Source organism: Urocampus carinirostris, chromosome 1, assembly GCF_059441175.1.
Source record: "Urocampus carinirostris isolate Australia breed hairy pipefish chromosome 1, RoL_Ucar_1.0, whole genome shotgun sequence".
In the NCBI taxonomy this organism is placed as follows: domain Eukaryota; kingdom Metazoa; phylum Chordata; class Actinopteri; order Syngnathiformes; family Syngnathidae; genus Urocampus; species Urocampus carinirostris.
In genome coordinates this window covers 37,808,087-37,826,249 of record NC_142349.1, presented here as the reverse complement: position 1 = coordinate 37,826,249, position 18,163 = coordinate 37,808,087, and the positions used below count along the sequence as shown (strand labels likewise).

Sequence of the window (18,163 nt, the reverse complement as noted above, 5' to 3'; positions counted from 1 at the left end):
TTGGACCTGTAGTGCCAATTAGAGAGCAACAAGTCAAAGGGTGGTGACCGTTGTAAGAAGACCCTTGTGTTGATGGCTCTACGCAAGCTGGAAATGTCCTCCAGACTGGACTGAAAGCCGCTAATGATCTTCTGGGCTATATTGATTACTCTTCATTTTTACAATATTCGCACTAGTTAAGGTTATTTTGTGATATTTTCATTTGTATTTCTGAGAATGAGTCATGAATCAGAGAACAATCAGTTGGTGAAAAATGGGAGGCGAGTACTGAACCAGTAGAAACACTTTATTTCCCCTTGGCAGAAGACTTTGCGTTGCATTCCAGTTGAATGAATATCTTCTCCCTTTTAAGATGTTTTTTTATTGAAGCAACCCTGATAAGATCATACTCGTCTCTTAATAAATATCCTTGCCCTCAAGAGAACCATCATGCTCACATGCTGACAATCGTCACACAACATTTTCACAAAATGCTTTGACGCTACAAAGGGATGCTCAGCCATTTCTTTTGCCAATAGCAAAGCAACCGAAGCAGCTGATCGAGCGACCTTACCGGTCTGAACATCATTTATTTTCAAACTGAATTTTCCTTAGGGGGTTAGTCAGATTTTTTTACAATCTTGATCATAAGGTTCTTGTCATGGCTTCATGAATTGGCATCCTTACATAACCTAAAATTGTGCTCAACACACGCATTATGCACGCAGAAAATGTTTTTCTGACCTGAAATTACTAAATAGGGATAAGAGAATTGATCGGAGTCATCTTTGTTACTCTATATCAGGGGTGGGAAAGCTAATGCCTGCGAACTACATGCAGCCAGGCAGACTTCTTCATGTAACCTGCCAAACGTCAATGGTCAACATATTTTATTGACAATTTTGTCCCTACGTGTGCATACAACAAAAATACTACTCTAAAAATTCTAAAAAGAAGATACTACTAAAATCGCTACAAAACTATCCAATTTGGTTCATTTTTCTTTTATTCTGAAAATAAAAACTATAGATATACAACAACAACAAAAAACCCAATACACCAATGGAATTAATTTCAACTTCAGTTACCTAACTCGGGGAAATTCAAGCAGACTGGAAAGTGACAAAATAGCATACAAGCACTAATTTAAAAGTTAATTGATTTTAATGATTTAAAAATCTTTCTGCTTATTTTAATGAAAATGTTTACCTGAAAATGTGAACTTGGCTGGGAGATTTCCTATCCATTATGGAAAGGAATGAACGCTCCTTTAAACTTTTTTTAATGGGGTTTTTAAAGGTTATTGTTCTATCTTCGTTATTCATTATCCATTATCCGTTATCGGTCAGTTCATAATACGCTACAAAGCCTAGGAGCCGGGACACTTACTCTCAGCCAAAAGGCCAAGCTGAGGTCCTAGCCCTAAAGCCTTGCTGCGATCATTGCGAATGCACCGTTCCCGGAGGTACTGCAATACCGGGCCGATGCGTGGAGTGGACAGAGCAAGCTCTTATTCCATCTCCTTTAAACTTCTTTTAATGTTGTATTCTTTGTATTGCCTTAAACAGAGCGTCCTTTTATTTTAAGTCAAATAACATCGAGACCGGTTTACACAAAGTACTCTTTTTGATTAATGGTAGTCTGCAAATATAGCTACAATGGGTGTTTTCCTAGTGACACATATTTAAAATGGCAAGACATTGTTTGAAGCGATGCAGCTCATTTTTCTCTTATTCTTCTCGCAGCATTGTCTTGCAGGCGACATTAAATGATGTAGCGGACCAAATATAGAAAATATTTGTTCTCAATAATTTTAGACCATATTTAAATAAGTGTTTGTTTGTAAAATGAGAAAAATTATATTAAGAATCAGCAAATTCTCTGCCGACAGAACAAATAAGTGCTTTGAAAGAAGATTAATTTACCCGCTTATTGATTAGATTTCCCCCCGCAATCTTCTAACTGGATCTTTGGCAGGGCATTGTTCAAACGTGGGGGTTTAACTTTTATACTACTGCTGCTTTCTGCAATGGGATAAGGATTTGGCCGATGCCTCCAAAAAAATATGTAAACAGACACATTGTACATAAGGCATTATGATTTATTACAGTATGTGGCATATGTATCATCTAAAAGTACTCTTTTGCAGCGTTGTTATGTCCGGTTGTCCCAAGAGATTTGCTTAAGGAGGCGCCATCCACACAATCATTTCCGCTTTTTCATGCAAACCAGCGAAGGACCCAAATCAAAGAGCGCACACGCCCATCTCCTTTTGTTTGCGAGGAAACTCGCTCGCTGCAATTGTGCAAGATACGATAGACAGCTTGTGCAAAGGGGAAGGGGCAAGGTGGTGAGATATGGCACAAACAACGAAGGTACTTTAGTTATAAAGTCACTGATTGGCGTTGCTTCTGACAAAAAATGGCTGGGGAATAATAATGAGAAGAGTCTGCTTTTGTTTGAGCTAATCAATATTGTGCAGTGCATGCACGTTACGCAAAGAAGACAAGGGCTGGCCCTTGAAAAAAAAAAAAAAAAAAAAAAAACATGAAACGGAGAGAACTGAAAAGCAAGATTTACAAGTGAAGCCAACATTTCTAAGAGTACTGCCTAATCTTGAAAAGATTCTGAAAAAAAAAAAAGATGTCCAATGCCACGCCCTACGTCTACTAAAGGATTGACTTCACAAATCCTTTGTTTTCTTAAGCTTAAAGGGAAAGTACTGCAAAAGTGTTCTTTAGAATTTATGGAATGCTCTCTGCAGCTTCACCAGTCCAAACATTCTCTTATGATTACTGTTGTTATTGTGAAATTTGAATGGAGTACTTAAATCCACCTATTTATAGCCATCTCAGGGGCGACCCACCCCTGCCTACACCAACCAAGTTATCTGTGAAACATAGCTAGCAAGAACCGGCGTTTTTTATTACCTACCACATATTCCACAAAAGCAATAATAAAACAAACTGATAATGCTTTGAATGCTTAGTGCAAAACTATTAACTCACATAAAAATGTTAACTGCTGACATGAAAAGGCTCTGATAAATAAAATTTAAAAAAAGGGGAAAACATCATGTTAAATTTTAAAGGAGAGAGCACTCTACGTTTTTAATATCTGAGCACTAGTCAAGGTTATTTTGTGATATTTTCCTTCGTTGTTCTGAGAATGAGTCATGAATCGGAGAACAATCAGTAGGTGAAAAACGAGTCTGATAAACCAAGACCAAACAATCCCAATTTGGAGCATTACAATTCAATCAAAATGTGGTTGTAATTTTTTACCATGTTTGGGTTTCCAGCTAGGCAACTCGTTTCCACCTGTGGAGATCCAAATGGCAGGAAGTCCTGCATAAAAACAAAAGTGCAATGAGAATAAATAAAAGGTCAGATGTTTCAGTTTTGACTCAGAGTCCCAGACAATAATACAATATTGCATTTCTTTGTAAACATGAGTGGCTTTGACCATGACCTGGGAAAATACTTGCCTCCATACCAAAGATACAAGTTGACATTCCACATTGAGACAAAGGAAAAAAACAAAAGCAATGCGAAGAAAACCCCTCAACATTAATCAGAACGCTTTACTCTTTTTTTTTTTAATTATTTCCGTCAAAATAGAAGATTTCTAATGTTTTGCAATCAAGGGGAAACATAACAGCATTGGCCAATAATATGGCTCCCTGCCATCAGGAATGTGATTAAAGTCCACATTACAGTGATACAGGTGGAGTTCAAAAGTCTGTCAGGTCACAAAAGGTGATAACAACAAAAGGCCAAATAATTAATTACTTTAGAAGACACAACAAAGGAGGTTTAAAATGACACTTAATGAGTTGGTTACATTTCATTATCATTTTTTCGTCATAGAGCAAAGGGGGAAATTAATTATGTATATTAGAGGTCAAAGTATGGCGTTGTCAAACATTCTTGGTAAATTTGTTTTCGTAAGTATTAAAGATCCTTACAATGTTTTTGGGTCGTGGCAAAGTTGGCACTAGTCCATTCCTTGACATTGTCTGCCCAGTTCTTTTCCGGTCTTCCTCTCCTCCTGCCCACTTGGACTGTTTCCTGAAGAATAATCTTGGTCAGTCCTGATGATCTTGTGACGTGACCATACCACTGAAGTTTCTGCCTGTGCACAGTTGGCAACAGTTCTTCATAGGAACCGATGGGCCTATTGATGGTCTTGCGCACCGTTTCGTTTGTCAAAATGGACTAAGTAGCTGAAACCGAGACGTTTCCTGTCGCATCGCATCTTCATGGCCTGGATTTTCTTTTCAAATTTTGCTGGAAGAGTCCATGTCTCGCAAGCGTTAGAGGAAGATGGAAGTAACCAGCGCTTGCGCGAGTCTGATCTTTCATTTCCGTCATATTCTTGTCCCTCCAGATGGTTTTAAGTATAGCAAGTTCAGCTGTGGTTTGAGCCATGATTTCTGGTTCTAACACCACCTTGGATATGACAGCTGCAAGATATATAAATTTGGTGACAGGTACCAGCTCTCTGATTGATGGTGATGGTTGTGGTGATACCTTGGGGATCGTTGGTCATTTATTTTTTTCTGTGCTTATTCCCATCCCATACTGGGTTGATGCGTTGTCCAGGCGATTGACCAGGTCTCCAGGTTCCTGTTTGTCTGCTGCCATTCCGGCAATACCATCAGCAAAACGGAGGTTAGTGATGTTGTGTCCCCCAATACTGACTACTTTCATGTTGCTCCAGAACTTCGGACATGATGCTCTGCAGGAAAATGTTGAATTAAGTTGGAGAGAGAATGCAGCCTTGTCTCACACCAACTGTGGCTCAAAACCATGCTTCAATGGCACCATTGACCAGCACCCCACAGATGGCATTGGCATACAGTTGTTCAATGGTCTGAACTAGTTTCTGGCCTATGTTGGACTTCCACATGGTGGCCGATAAAGCGTCTTGCCATACTCTTGTCAAACGCCTTCTTGAAATCAACAAAACGTGAAATAGGTTTCTCTGGTGTTGTCGAAACTTCTCGTATAGGATGAACAGATTTAAAAAAAATTGTTCTGTGGTGCTCCTTCCCTCCCTGAAACCTGCCTGTTCTTTGGCTAGGATGTTTTCAGCCTGTGGTTTCAGTCTGTTCAGTCGGACCTTTAGCATAACTTTACTTGCATGGCTGATGAGACTGATCGTTCCATAGTTGAAGGTTTCCTCTCCTTGGTAGCAGAATTACTAGCAATTTTGTCCATTCAAAATTACGAAAATAAATTGTATTTTTTTTCGTGCCTGTCCAGATTTGCTTTATTTTGAATCATGCATGGGAAATCTTTAGTACAGAAGATAGAAATGTCCGTCCGTTCCTGTAGTAGCTATAAAACCTGATTTTGAGGTTTCCCCTTGGCTGGTACCTAGTCATTTGTACATGACAACTACAGGTATTCATATTTAAGTGTTGTGCATTTAGTTGAGGCAAGTGAGGCCCTGCATCACCTGTCAGCATATAAATCAAATTTTAAAAAACAACAACCAAATGGTTATGTTTACTCGGTGTTCAAATGATTTATAATTTAACTTAAATATTTTGGGATTTCCTTTTTCTTTAAATCACAGAATTTTCACATCATAACTATTATCGATATCATTAGCATCTAACGCATTACTATGCTAAACGTCTGCCGACAGAGTTAGGTGCGCAATTCACTTGCCTCGTGGCAGAGGTCAATAGTGGGACCAAGGATACTGATTTTGCCATACCTTAGCCCCAAACAGTGGAATTTGTGATAGTATTAGAATGATAACAAGTCAAGCAATGCAATAACTTTTTCCCGTGGCACGGATTTGTCTCATAAGAGAGGACTACCTATCTTTTGACACTTTTATTTAAAATGAACCATATCAACATATTACTGTCCTGAGCATCTGCAGATGCAGAGTGAGGCATGCAATCTTCTTGCCTCATGGTAGAGCAGACCTGGGCAAATTACGGCCCGCGGGCCACATCCGGCCCTTTGTACGTCCCTGTCCGGCCCGCGTAAGACCAATCATAAACACCATAAATTAAAAAAAAAAAAAAAAAACTTTTATTTTGAAATTTTATTTTGACTACATATACACGTCATAGACGTAGCGCCTTTACGCGCGTATACACTTGAGTGAGTGAAGGTGATACTGTTCGCCAGGGTACCCTCAAGATGTCGGCACACCCCAAGAAAAGAAAAGTTGATAATGAATGCCGTATTTTCAACAAGACATGGACTGCCAAATATTTCTTTACATAAATTAAAGGTAAAGCAGTGTGCTTAGTCTGTGGTACACAGGTTGCTGTGTTTAAAGAATATAATTTGAATCGCCACTACACGACCAAACATGAAGATGAATACAGAAACCTGTCTGGTGAAGAGCGTGCAAGGGAGTCTGATGCATTGCTAGCAAAACTACAAACCCAACAAGGATTTTTCACTAAACTTCACACTTCCAGAGATGCAGCCGTCAGGACAAGTTATGTAATTTCTCATAAAATCGCCAGAAAAAGTAGGGCATTTTCCGACGAAGAGTTTATTAAGGAGTGTTTATTGGACTCTGCTGAGCTGATGTGCCCAGAAAAAAAGGGCGCGTTTGAGAACGTTTCACTCTCCCGACGCACTGTAACGAGGCGGATTGAGGAAATCACGGGAAATTTAGAGCTTCAGCTGAAGAAAAGAGCGGCGGACTTTGACTTTTTTTCTCTGGCTTTGAATGAGAGCTGCGATGTACGTGACACCGCCCAGCTGCTCATCTTCTTACTTGGGATAACCGCAGACTTTCAAATCACGGAGGAGTTCGCATCCATGCAGTCAATAAAAGGGACAACCACAGGTAATGACTTGTTCAGAGAGGTAAATGCATGTATGGATGTATGGACATGTTAGAACTGAAATGGAACAAGCTTGCAGGTGTGACAACAAATGGTTGTCCAAATCTGGCCGGGAAAAATGTTGGACTTTTAAAGAGAATGCAGGATAAAGTGACAGAAATTAACCCTGATCAGAAATTGACATTTTTGCATTGTATCTTACATCAGGAAGTGTTGTGTAAGACAGTGTTAAAAATGAAACATGTTGTTGATTATGTCACTAAAATGGTTAACTTCATCAGAGCGAGAGCTTTAAATCACAGACAGTTTGTTGCTTTGTTGGAGGAAAATGAGGCTGAACATGGTGACATAAGCTATCACTGCACTGTTAGGTGGCTCAGCCTTGGCAAAATTCTGAAAAGTGTCTGGGACCTGAGAAACCAGATTCAGGAGTTCTGTGTTCAGAAAGGTCATGACGTCTCAGAACTTTCAGATGAAGACTGGTTGGCAGACCTCGGATTCACTGTGGATGTGACTGCACTAATGAACGAACTTAATGTCAAACTGCAGAGCAAGGGCCTTTTTGTGCATGAGATGTACAGTGCAGTGAAGGCTTTTATGAGAAAACTGCAGCTTCTCTCAAGCCAAGTGAAGGACAACATTCTGACCCACTTGCCAACACATAAGGAGACCAAAAGATCAGGCGATCACCTCCAAAAGTACTCAACCATGTTAGAAACATTGCATGCAGAGTTTTCAAGGCCATTTCAAAACTCTTGAGAGTGAAATGCACATGGTCTCTTCTCCCTTCAACTGCAGTGTGGATGATGCCCCAAGTGAAGTTCAGATGGAACTCATAGATCTGCAGTCTGACACACTTCTGGCAGATCACTTCAAGTCAGTCTCACTGCTGGATTTTTACTCCCTCAAAGAGGAGAACTTTCCACACCTGAGGAAGCATGCTCAGAGGATCCTAGTCCTCTTTGGATCTACCTATCATTGTGAACAGACATTCTCAGTTATGAAGTTTAATAAATCCAAACATAGATCCTCTATGACTGTTGACCACCTCTCAGCTGTCCTTCGCATAGCCACTTCAGACATTCCGCCAGATTCCAATGCCCTTGTTCAAGCCCAGAACAGACTGGATTATTCTCACTGAAGAGGTAACATGAGGTGGAGAACATTACAAGTTATTGTTTGTGGAAATTAACAAGTTAAAAATAAATTGCACTGGTTCAATGATTGTTTTTCTTATTTAACCAATACACCACAATTTCACATAGCCTAATATAAATATTTACAGAGTACTATATTCTTCTGATTATCAGCATCAGCTATTCAAAATATTTAATTTGAGCATTTTACAATGAAAGAAAGTTGGTGGCCCTCTGACACAATTCAGGTTTCTCATGCGGCCCCTGATATAAATTAATTGCCCACCCCTTGGTCCAGGGTGGCAAAGCTCTACCAGGTAGAGGGTGATAGTGAGAACAAGGATTCTGATTCGGGGCTTGCCCTATCCCGAAACAATAGAAGCGTGATTGCAAGCCAACAGTATGTCAAGCTACTCGCTATTTTTCTTTTCTGCATGGCCTTTTTTCATAATAGAGGATTACTTATCTAATGATGCTTTTATTCAAAAGGAGCAAAGCAGAGAGTTAATTTACAGGTTAAGGTAAGACAATTAAAAAAAAAATGTCTGCTACGTTTTAAATGTGGCTTTCTTGTTATCGTGATCCAAAGAGGTTCATTTATTTGTAAACCTGACTATACCTCACCAGACACAAACATCATCGCACGCCACTGTCATTGCAATTTTAAAATTGTGTTGGGCCTCAATGAAAACAAACAAATGTGCTTAAAAAGGGACCTGCGTTATGTTAATTAACAACCTACATATAAACTTACTGCAATGTAAAAAAAAAAAAAAACAACACACGCTTGGGATTTTAAGCGGTCAATTAAAGCCATGCGTCGCGTGCACTCTTTTAATTAGCTGCTGTCCTATTTTACAAGCGGCCAAAGTCCACTCGAGCGACTTACGGGCATGTTAATACGCAGACTTCTCCTCCTCTTGGGCAGCTTCTTGGAGCCTCCCTTTCCAACCGCCTCCATCACCGTGCTCCCCATTTTATCAAGCAGGCGAGGGGGAGCCAAATGCGTGCTGCAGATTTAAATGCGGAAACAAGATTGACGACCATCAACAAATCTCGAGGTGCTGCTGAATCGGCGGACGGGATAGCAGAAGGCAAAGTGAGTGTGGCGGCTGCCTGTGCCGCAAACTGCCGCTCCTCCAGGAAATAGGCTGGGCCAATCTGGGGAGGCAGGACGCGAGTAGACCAATCGTTTTCGACTGCTGGTCATTTTTAGGCTTTACGGTGATTCCAAAAACGCGGCGCATCACAAAAAGGAGGGAGCCAAAGCCAAATAGAAGTTTTGGGCTGTCAGGGTCGGCCAGGCCTTCTTTGCTGGGCTGAAAAATATCGTGTGATGTAATGTTATTTTGTCCGGACTATATAATACATGGAATTGTATAATATCTCATCTCATTAGCTGCACCGCTTATCTTCAGTAGGGTCCCAGGGGTGCTGGAGCCCATCCCGGCAATCATCGGGCAGTGGGCAGGGGACACCCTGAACTGGTTGCCAGCCAATCGCAGGGCACACAGGGACAGAAAACTTGCTCGCTCATTCACAACTAGGGACAATTTGGACTGGCCAATCCACCTGAAATGCATGTCTTTGGAATGTGGGAGGAAACCGGAGTGGAAACCCACGCAAGCACGGGGAGAACATACAAACTCCGCACAGGAAGTCTGGAGCTGGATTTGAACCCACGCAGGAGGTTCAAATCCAGCTACTGTGCCGCACACGCGATAACCACTACCCCGCCGTGCTGCCCTATTGTATAATATCTCATCTCATCTCATTAGCTGAACCGATTATCCTCAGTAGGGCCACGGGGGTGCTGGAGCCCATCCCAGCAATCATCGGGCAGTGGGCAGGGGACACCCTGAACCGGTTGCCAGCCAATCGCAGGGCACACAGAGACAGACAACTTACTCGCTCATTCACACCTTGGGACAATTTGGACCGGCCAATTCACCTGAAATGCATGTTTTTGGAATGTGGGAGGAAACCGGAGTGCCCGGAGGAAACCCACGCAAGCACGGGGAGAACATACAAACTCCGCACAGGAAGTCTGGAGCTGGATTTGAACCCACGCAGAAGGTTCCCATGACTTAAACTGCGCCGCACATGCGCTAACCACTGCCCCGCCGTGCTGCCCATTGTATAATATAATATATGTAATTCTAAATTGTCTGTAAGCTTACTGTATTCATTCCCGCCTAGTCGTGCTGCTTTCATATCTAAGCATTTAACCAATCACATTTCAGTCATTTTTGTTGCGGGGTCTGAAATCTGATCAGTCCAAAAGAAAAATATATACACACACGCAAATAAATAATTCAAACACGGTTTGATTCTAAACAAACTACAATTTATTCACATGGCAAGGAAAATTGAATCAAAAGAAAGAACAAAGGATGTTGTTGACAAGAGAAACTCGCAGATGTATATTTATATTACCAAGCACCAAGAACGGTTTGTCGCGTTACCTTCAGGTCAGCATCACATGGGAGCAGTGATGGCCACATGGTCCATGGAGAAAGCTGGATTTTTTTACCCTTTAAGAGACTGACCTTGTAAACTTTTCAGTTGCTTGACAGGAAGGGACCAAACCAATGGCTATCTGGGCCTCGTTGGTTCCGTGTAGAAGGCTTCCTCGCCGAGGGGCCCCGCTCTGGGTTTTGTTCTTCTGTGTCCTCTTGGTCCAGGGTGGCAAAGCTGATATTTGGATCGATCCGCCTACCCTTATTGAATACAATACCATTTTTTTGTGTAATATGATTTAAATGTTATACCATTCAAAAGGACAATGTGGGTTATTTGTCCAATAGATGTCGCTGTATTGCGTCATGCAACCTAAAATGAGGGCAAATGTTGCACACGATTACACATGCATGTACATTTATAATCCCATTTTAGAAAAAACATAAATATGTTCAAGCAGATCTTGGGCCAGGGAGAGAAAATATTTTCAGAACATATACCGATCGATGGTATAGAAAAGGTTGGACGGCCGCTCTACAATGCATAGGCAAGCTAAATACTGGCAATATACTCTTTAAAGGGACAGTGTGTTTTACACAGGGAAGAGTAAAAATTAGAGGGACTCACAGTAACCAAACTGCACCATTTTTCTTGCTATTTTTTACTCAGCGAGGTTTTGGAATACACTTTGTGTATTTTGAAGGATTCATTTTAAACCACTAGGAGACGCTAAATAAGACACTCTGTTCATTTAAGTGTGTTCTCACAGGTTTTATCATCAAAGATTGAAAAATAAAAATCCTTGTCAACAATTATTGCGGCTTAATCTCAAAGATTCATCAGTGGTTTTGGCGGCATATTATCTCAATCACAAAACCAAGTTGGCGCGTTTACAATCCAGCACAGTTTCATGACAAACACCGTGTTGTCATACAAGTCTTTCATGCGAGGAAATATTTCATTTGTTTGGCGTACACATTATAAGGAATGTTGGGAAAATAAGCAAAATATAGTTTTGTTGATCCTGAAAAGTTACCGGTATCCAAATCTCCGCTGACTGTACACTATTTCTGTTGCTTTGCTGTCAGCTCGGAATCAATTTTATATGTTGGGGTGAGGTTATAAACTCTATACTTTAACACTGTGTCATGTATAACCAATAGATATCGCCGTATTGTATAGTACAGGGGTGGGCAACTATCTGAAGGCACGGGCCGTATTGGGTTAAAAACATTTGGCCCGGGGGCCGATTTTGAAAACCTATTCAGTTTTTTCATTTATGAATAAATATACATGCAAACATTAACTTGTTATATTGACTTGTATATTATTAAAATAGATATTTTTCCTCAAATTGGTTGTGTAATGCTCACAATTAAAGCAAAAAAATATTGTATCCCTGTTTTTGTTTTGTAGTACACTGTATTACTAGTTGTATTTTGTTGTATTTATGCAGTCAGATTTTAGTGGTATTCATTCATTATCAGTACCGCATATCCTCACTAGGGTTGCGGGGAGGCTGGAGCCCATCCCAGCCATCTTCAGGCAGTGGACACCCTAAACTGTTTGCCAGCCAGTCGCAGGGCACACAGAGAAAGACAACTCACCCTCTCATTCACACCTAGGGACAATTTGGACCAGCCAATTAACCTGAGATGCATGTTTTTGGAATGTGGGAGGAAACCAAAGTAAACCCACACAAGCACGGGGAGAACATGCAAACTCCACACAGGAAGGTTCGATCTCATGACCTCAAAACTGTGCCGCACACGCGCTAACCACTGCGCTGCCGTGCTGCTCAGTAGTATTCATGTAGTTTTATTTTTTGGGAGTATTTTATAGTATTTCTCACATAGTGGGTTTGTAGTATTTCCATAGTAGTATTTTTATTGTATTTCTGTAGTATTTTTGTAGTATTTCCATATTGTTATTTTCTTAAGTATTATTCTAATATTACTGTAATTGTGCCCGCGACCTTAGTGAGGATGAGCGGTGTAGTAATTGGATGTATGGATGGATACAATCATTTTTGTAGTATTTCTGTTGTAATATTTCTGCAGGCTTATTTTTTAGAGTGTTTTTATAGTATTTTTATTTTATGTTTTATTTTAAGAATGTAAGCAAAATATTACATTGGCTTTTCAAGCACAAAATTGGATACGTTGTTTTGTAGTTACATTTGTTTTATTAGAAGTTTTTGTACTATTATATATCATTATATTTTGACCATTTTTGTTTGGCGGTCTGGATAAAAAAGGCTAATGGGCCACATGCGGCCCGCATGCCGTAATTTATCCATGCCTGGTGTGGTACAACCGAAAAATGAGTTCTACAAAGCATGAGTAAGTTTACAAACTACAGAGCCTCAAAGTTACCAAACTGCTCTAATTTTCTTCTTTTTATTATTATTATCATTATTATTATATAATTGATTTTACTTAGACTTTTACAAAGCTTTTGGATTTTGGGGGGTAAAGTACCTGTAGCAGCAAGATGACAGACAATGATGCCAGCTCCCGCTAGGTGAGCCTCATGTTATGTGAAATAAATAGACATTTCTTGACACACGCGTATTGCACACTTACATGAAAGATCATGTATTTTTGATCATTCAAATCAATCGTGAGTTTTTTTTACCAATAGATGGCGCTAATTAATACACAATGTCCCTTTAGGTTTCTCTTGACAAGGTACACACAAAATCCAGTATTTGTAATAAAATCCTGCTGGTTATCGAGGTTTTCGCCACCAGATGTCACTAAAACCCCTCTTAGAATTTTACAAAGAATGCTGAGTAAGAACAGCATGAAAATTAAAATCATAAAGGTAGGTGAGAAGGATGGGGGGAGGAGAGTGATTTTGCACTCGTGCTCAAAATTGTCTTTGATTTTTGGATGAAAATGGTAAAAGGAGGAAAATATATTTTCCAAAAACAGGCCAAATGTAAACCCAAACCCCACAAAAAGATGGAAGGTGAGTTAATATTCCATTGCGTCTAAGAAAGTCAGGTGCAATGATGATTGCTGCCAGAAAATGGAGTCAGCAAGTGAATTATTTTGAAGGTACAGACACCACCTGGGCAGCATGGCAGCGCAGTGGTTAGCGCATGTGCGCCACAGTTTAAGTCATGGGAACCTCCTGCGTGGGTTCAAATCCAGCTCCAGACTTCCTGTGCGGTGTTTGTATGTTCTCCTCATGCTTGCGTGGGTTTCCTCCGGGCACTCCGATTTCCTCCCACACCCCAAAAACATGCATGTTAGGTGAAGTGGCCAGTCCAAATTGTCCCTAAGTGTGAATGAGCGAGTGAGTTGTCTGTCCCTGTGTGCCCTGCGATTGGCAACCAGTTCAGGGTGTCCCCTGCCCACTGCCCGATGATTGCTGGGAAGGGCTCTAGCACCCCCGCGGCCCTACTGAGGATAAGCGGTGCAACTAATGAGATGAGAATAGATGAGACACCACCTTTATGGTGACTCGGCTGATGTATGGAAGACAGCAAAGATACTGAACAATTTTTGCAAAGAGAGATAAAGAAATAAGAGCTTTAAGGGAGGGAAAAGGAGAGACGACAGGACAAAGAAAGGAAAAGAGAGAGAGGGAGAGAGTGTGAGAAACAAAAGAGATAAAAAGTCGTGAGAGAGGGGAAAAAGAAAGGGAGAGGAAGAAAGAAATCCAAAGAGAAATAGAAAGACAGAAGGAGGGAAAAGAAAAAAAAGCGTGAAGGGTAGGAAGAGAGAAAGAGAAAAGAGAGAAAAGGAACAAAGGAAGTTAGAGCAAAATAAGTCAAAAAGACAGAGAGAGAGAGAGAAGGAAACAAAGAGCAACAAAGGAAAAGAAAAAGAGAGACACAGAGAGTGAAAGAGGCAGAGAAAAGGGGTGGAAAAGAGAGAGAGAGAGAGAGAGAGAGAGAGAGAGAGAGATAGAAAAAGAAATACAAGTACAGTGTTCTTTGTTTGAGGCACCTGGCTTTGGCAACATCAAGTTGATATATTTCAACCTGCAGCTTGTTTTTCTCTTGCGCTTCACTGAGTGTTGTCTCGCGGGCCGGATTTAATCCCTTAGCGGGCCTGATCTGGCCCGCCTGTTTGACACCTGTGAGCTAGAGGGTCAACATTTTCCCTTGCAATATTCTTTACAAGAACCGTGAACATGTTTTTCCCTTTTTAGATAGACGCCAGTGAACGAGCAATATCAAAATCATAAACACGTACTTTTTCAAGACCTTCAAAGGCAGATAAACAGCATTCTTTGGATACAACCAATGTTCCCTTGAAACTTCTACGAGTTCGAGCAATCACACAAAGTCTGTGAGCGCAGCTAGACACAATAATAAGCGACATTAATCTTGCGTGCGAAAGCCAAATCATTATCTATCATGTCCATTACCTGAGATCAAATCCAGTTAAATTCTGCTAGCTTTCCAGCAATACTAGTTATTCAAATTTTACTGAAAATACCGGAAAGGTTGCAAAGCCCACGCGTAGGTTGTTTTACAACAATTGTTACATTTGCGTTTTCTAATAAGTATAGTATAAGTCACAGAATGATAACATTTTATGGATTCATTTAGTTGGTTGCGCAGTAAAAATGTGTATTTTATCACAAATAGTTCAAAGATACCCCGCAAAAACGTGTCTTTTACTACTTTCTTCGTTTTTATTTTCCTCTTTTTCTTTATTCTTTTTCTTTTGTTTCCATTTTCCCACATTTTGTTTTTTCCTAGCTTTGTACTTTTTTTCTTGCCTTCGTTTTTCTTTTGTTGTCTAGTTTCTTTTGTTACTTACTTTTCTTGGTTGTCCTGGATATTTAATTTCTTCCTTGCTTTTCCCCTTTTTCCTGCTTTTTTTCCTTTGCCCCATTTTTTTCTTTTTGCATCTCGTCTTGATTACTGCAATGTATTGCTTTCTGGTCTCCCGATGTCTAGCATCAAAAGTCTGCAGCTGGTTCAGAATGGGGCAGCGCGACTCTTGACTAAGACAAAAAAGTTTGAGCATATTAATTCCTGTAGTGGCCAACTTGCACAGGCTCCCAGTCCACTTAAGATGTGACTTTAAGGTTCTCCTACTAACATACAAATATTTGCATGGACTTGCGCCCTCTTATCTCTCAGATTTGGCTTAGCCCTATGTTCCTGCACGGAGCCTCCGCTCGCAAAATGCTGGTCTACTTGTGACTCAGAAAGCCAAGAAGAAGTCTGCAGGCTTGAAAGCGTTTTCCATCCGGGGCCCCGGTGCTGTGGAATGCTCTGCCTCCGGACATAAGAGCTGCAACCTCAGTGAAACTCTGAGGTTTCCCATGACATGGTACACACAAATGATCCAGTATTTGTAATAAAATCCTGCTGGTTATCCACTTCTATTCAATCGCTTATGATTGATGCCCACCTCATACATTGTATTGTCCCGTCTTTTTCCGACTGCCTGGATGAGCCAGCGGACTAGCGTCTGACGCCTGCATCAACCAGCCGGCAGAGACGAGAAGCTGCGTCGTTGCTGTTCTGGACTTTTTGGACTGGTTTACAGGCATGAGGCGTCGTTGCCGTCATGCACTTTCCGGACAAATTTCAACATGTTACCTAGTGTTCTCTTTTATTGATGTTGACTATGTTTGTGTACCGTGACTCAATGCTAAATCTATTCCAACCTGGTCATCCTGGAAGGGGGATTACCACTTGTGAGGCCCCTTCTCAAGGTTTTTTTCCTCACGCTGAGGTTTTGAGTTTTTCCTTGCCCGCATGTTGGTTTAAGATCAGGCAATGGTGTCTTTGTAATCCTGTGCAGTCCTTTGAGACATTTTTGTGATTAAGGCCTAGACAAATAAATGTGACTTGACTTGAGCTCTTTGTAGTGAGCTGAGACGAAAGAGCCGCTTCTCTAAGAACAAAATCAAAACTTAACTTGCGCGGCAACATTGACATGTCCACATAGGTAAGAAAGGTCACGTAGCAACGTGCTATAACCGTGCAGGCGATAAATAAAGTAAACCACATTGTGCCTCTACATTTTAATGCCTCAGTCATAAAATAATGCAATTATAACAACTTTTTTAAAAAAAATCTCTTGCTCTGAATCACTCGAGCTCATATGCACGCCTGCTTTCATTTACTCAATCTCGTGCTGACATTGAATTCTGGATTTCTATACAAACAAACTTGACTCGAAAATACTAAAATAGCTCAGAGGGAACTCACGTTGTTTTTGACTGCATACAGTGTAATTCTGGACAAATTTGCGAATGAATTCATTTCGCAATTTCAAGCCCTGACTTTTATGCGCAGGGTAGGCTTTCTTCCCGCTTATGACAGGGCAGTGCAAGTCATGTTTATTTGTATAACCCTTTATCACAAGGAGTCTCACCGGGCTGCACAGACCACAGATTATTGTAGTTTTTTGGTCCAATCCGAATGTTATGATTGACATTTCAGGCCCTTAGGCCCAAAATTCAGATCTCTTTGGGCTCAGCCTTCAGATTTTACCTTTTAGGCTTAAAGTGACGGACAAAACCTTATCCCGCTTGCGAAAGGCTTGCTTGTTGTCTGACCTTTTGCTGTTAAATCAACACAACCGTATTATTTTATTTGACCAGCTCCAACAACTGTTAGCGCGATTGCTTTGATGGTTGACCGCCTACTAGCCAATCATAGTTCATGAAACCGGTAACATTTATCAAGGTCCTCAAAAGGGCTTCCAGACTCTAACTCAATTCTGATTGGCTAAACCAAGACAGATGTTACGGGAGTTGGCCTTCACAATTTCGCACGCACGCATTTTAGGGGGGAACATTGGATAAAACCTAAGGAAGGCTATCATTTCACTATTGCAGTACATATAAGTATTTCCCAACCCTTTTTTTTGCGCCAGGGCACACTTTTTTCATTAAAAATCTTAAAGGCACATTGTATGTCAAAATATTGGAAAATTCATTCCCGGCACCAGTTTAATTCATTTTTAATTTTTAATTTTAAACCCTCTTGTCAATGTTGATAGTGATAGCTGATTCATGATTTTTGATCCAGGAAGTAACACAGGTTATTTAATTGAGTTCATGAGTTTGTTGTAATTGAGGAGTTTTACCTGTTTTTCTAAGCTGTTAATCTTGTTTCCCCCCCTAGTAAAATAACATACTGAAAATTAGCAAAATACAGTGGGACCTCGCTATTTCGCGGTTCGCGGATTCAGAGCTTTGCGGTCTGTAATGGTAAAAAAAAAAAAACAAAAAAAAAAAAGGTGTTAGGGGGGGATTCTGCGCTTCCGACAGGCCGGCCTCCGCGCGGAGCTCCGGACCCGCTCGGCTTGTCGCGGTGTCGTGCGTATCGCGCCCGAAAGTACCCGCCCGCGGGTTAGGGGCTCGCTCGCGAATAATAAGGATAAGAGGTCCAGATAATGAGATGATAGAGCGATCTACTGATATGGATGAATGTTAATTGATCACGGGAAGAAAGCAACACTACTGAACAATGGCAATCTTTTTTGCAAAGAGAAAACTGGAATGTCCTGCGGCACACTGGCTGAAAAACACTGCAATATACAATAGTGCACATTAAATCTGGCACTACTGAAGCTTTTCAGTAAAAAAACATAAATGTACAGTATACATTGAGTATATGGTAAGGTTTTAAAGTAAATATGTTTTTGCATATAATGGGAAATTATTACCCATCAGGCCTAAAACAAGTTGGGCCATCCTAGCCAAATATTGGCAATTTGAAAATGATGAACTGGCATTGATATATTAACAGCTTTAACATCTTGGGACCAGAACTCTT

General features: G+C 40.7%; 1 protein-coding gene and 1 pseudogene across 1 annotated transcript in view; both read right to left on the bottom strand.

Annotated features, from left to right (window-relative positions):
* The window catches only part of LOC148374564 (5'-AMP-activated protein kinase subunit gamma-1-like), a 52,290-nt gene extending 43,199 nt beyond the window's left edge, over positions 1 to 9,091 (bottom strand). The window contains exons 1-2 of the mRNA XM_088338021.1: positions 8,831 to 9,091; positions 3,264 to 3,326 (exon numbers count right to left, since the gene is read on the bottom strand). Coding sequence (XP_088194147.1) covers positions 3,264 to 3,326; positions 8,831 to 8,917 — 150 coding nt within the window. The 5' untranslated portion in view covers positions 8,918 to 9,091. The remainder of the gene's footprint in view (positions 1 to 3,263; positions 3,327 to 8,830) is intronic.
* Positions 1,423 to 1,587, bottom strand: LOC148374565 (U2 spliceosomal RNA; annotated as a pseudogene).
* Positions 9,092 to 18,163: the final 9,072 nt, after the last annotated feature.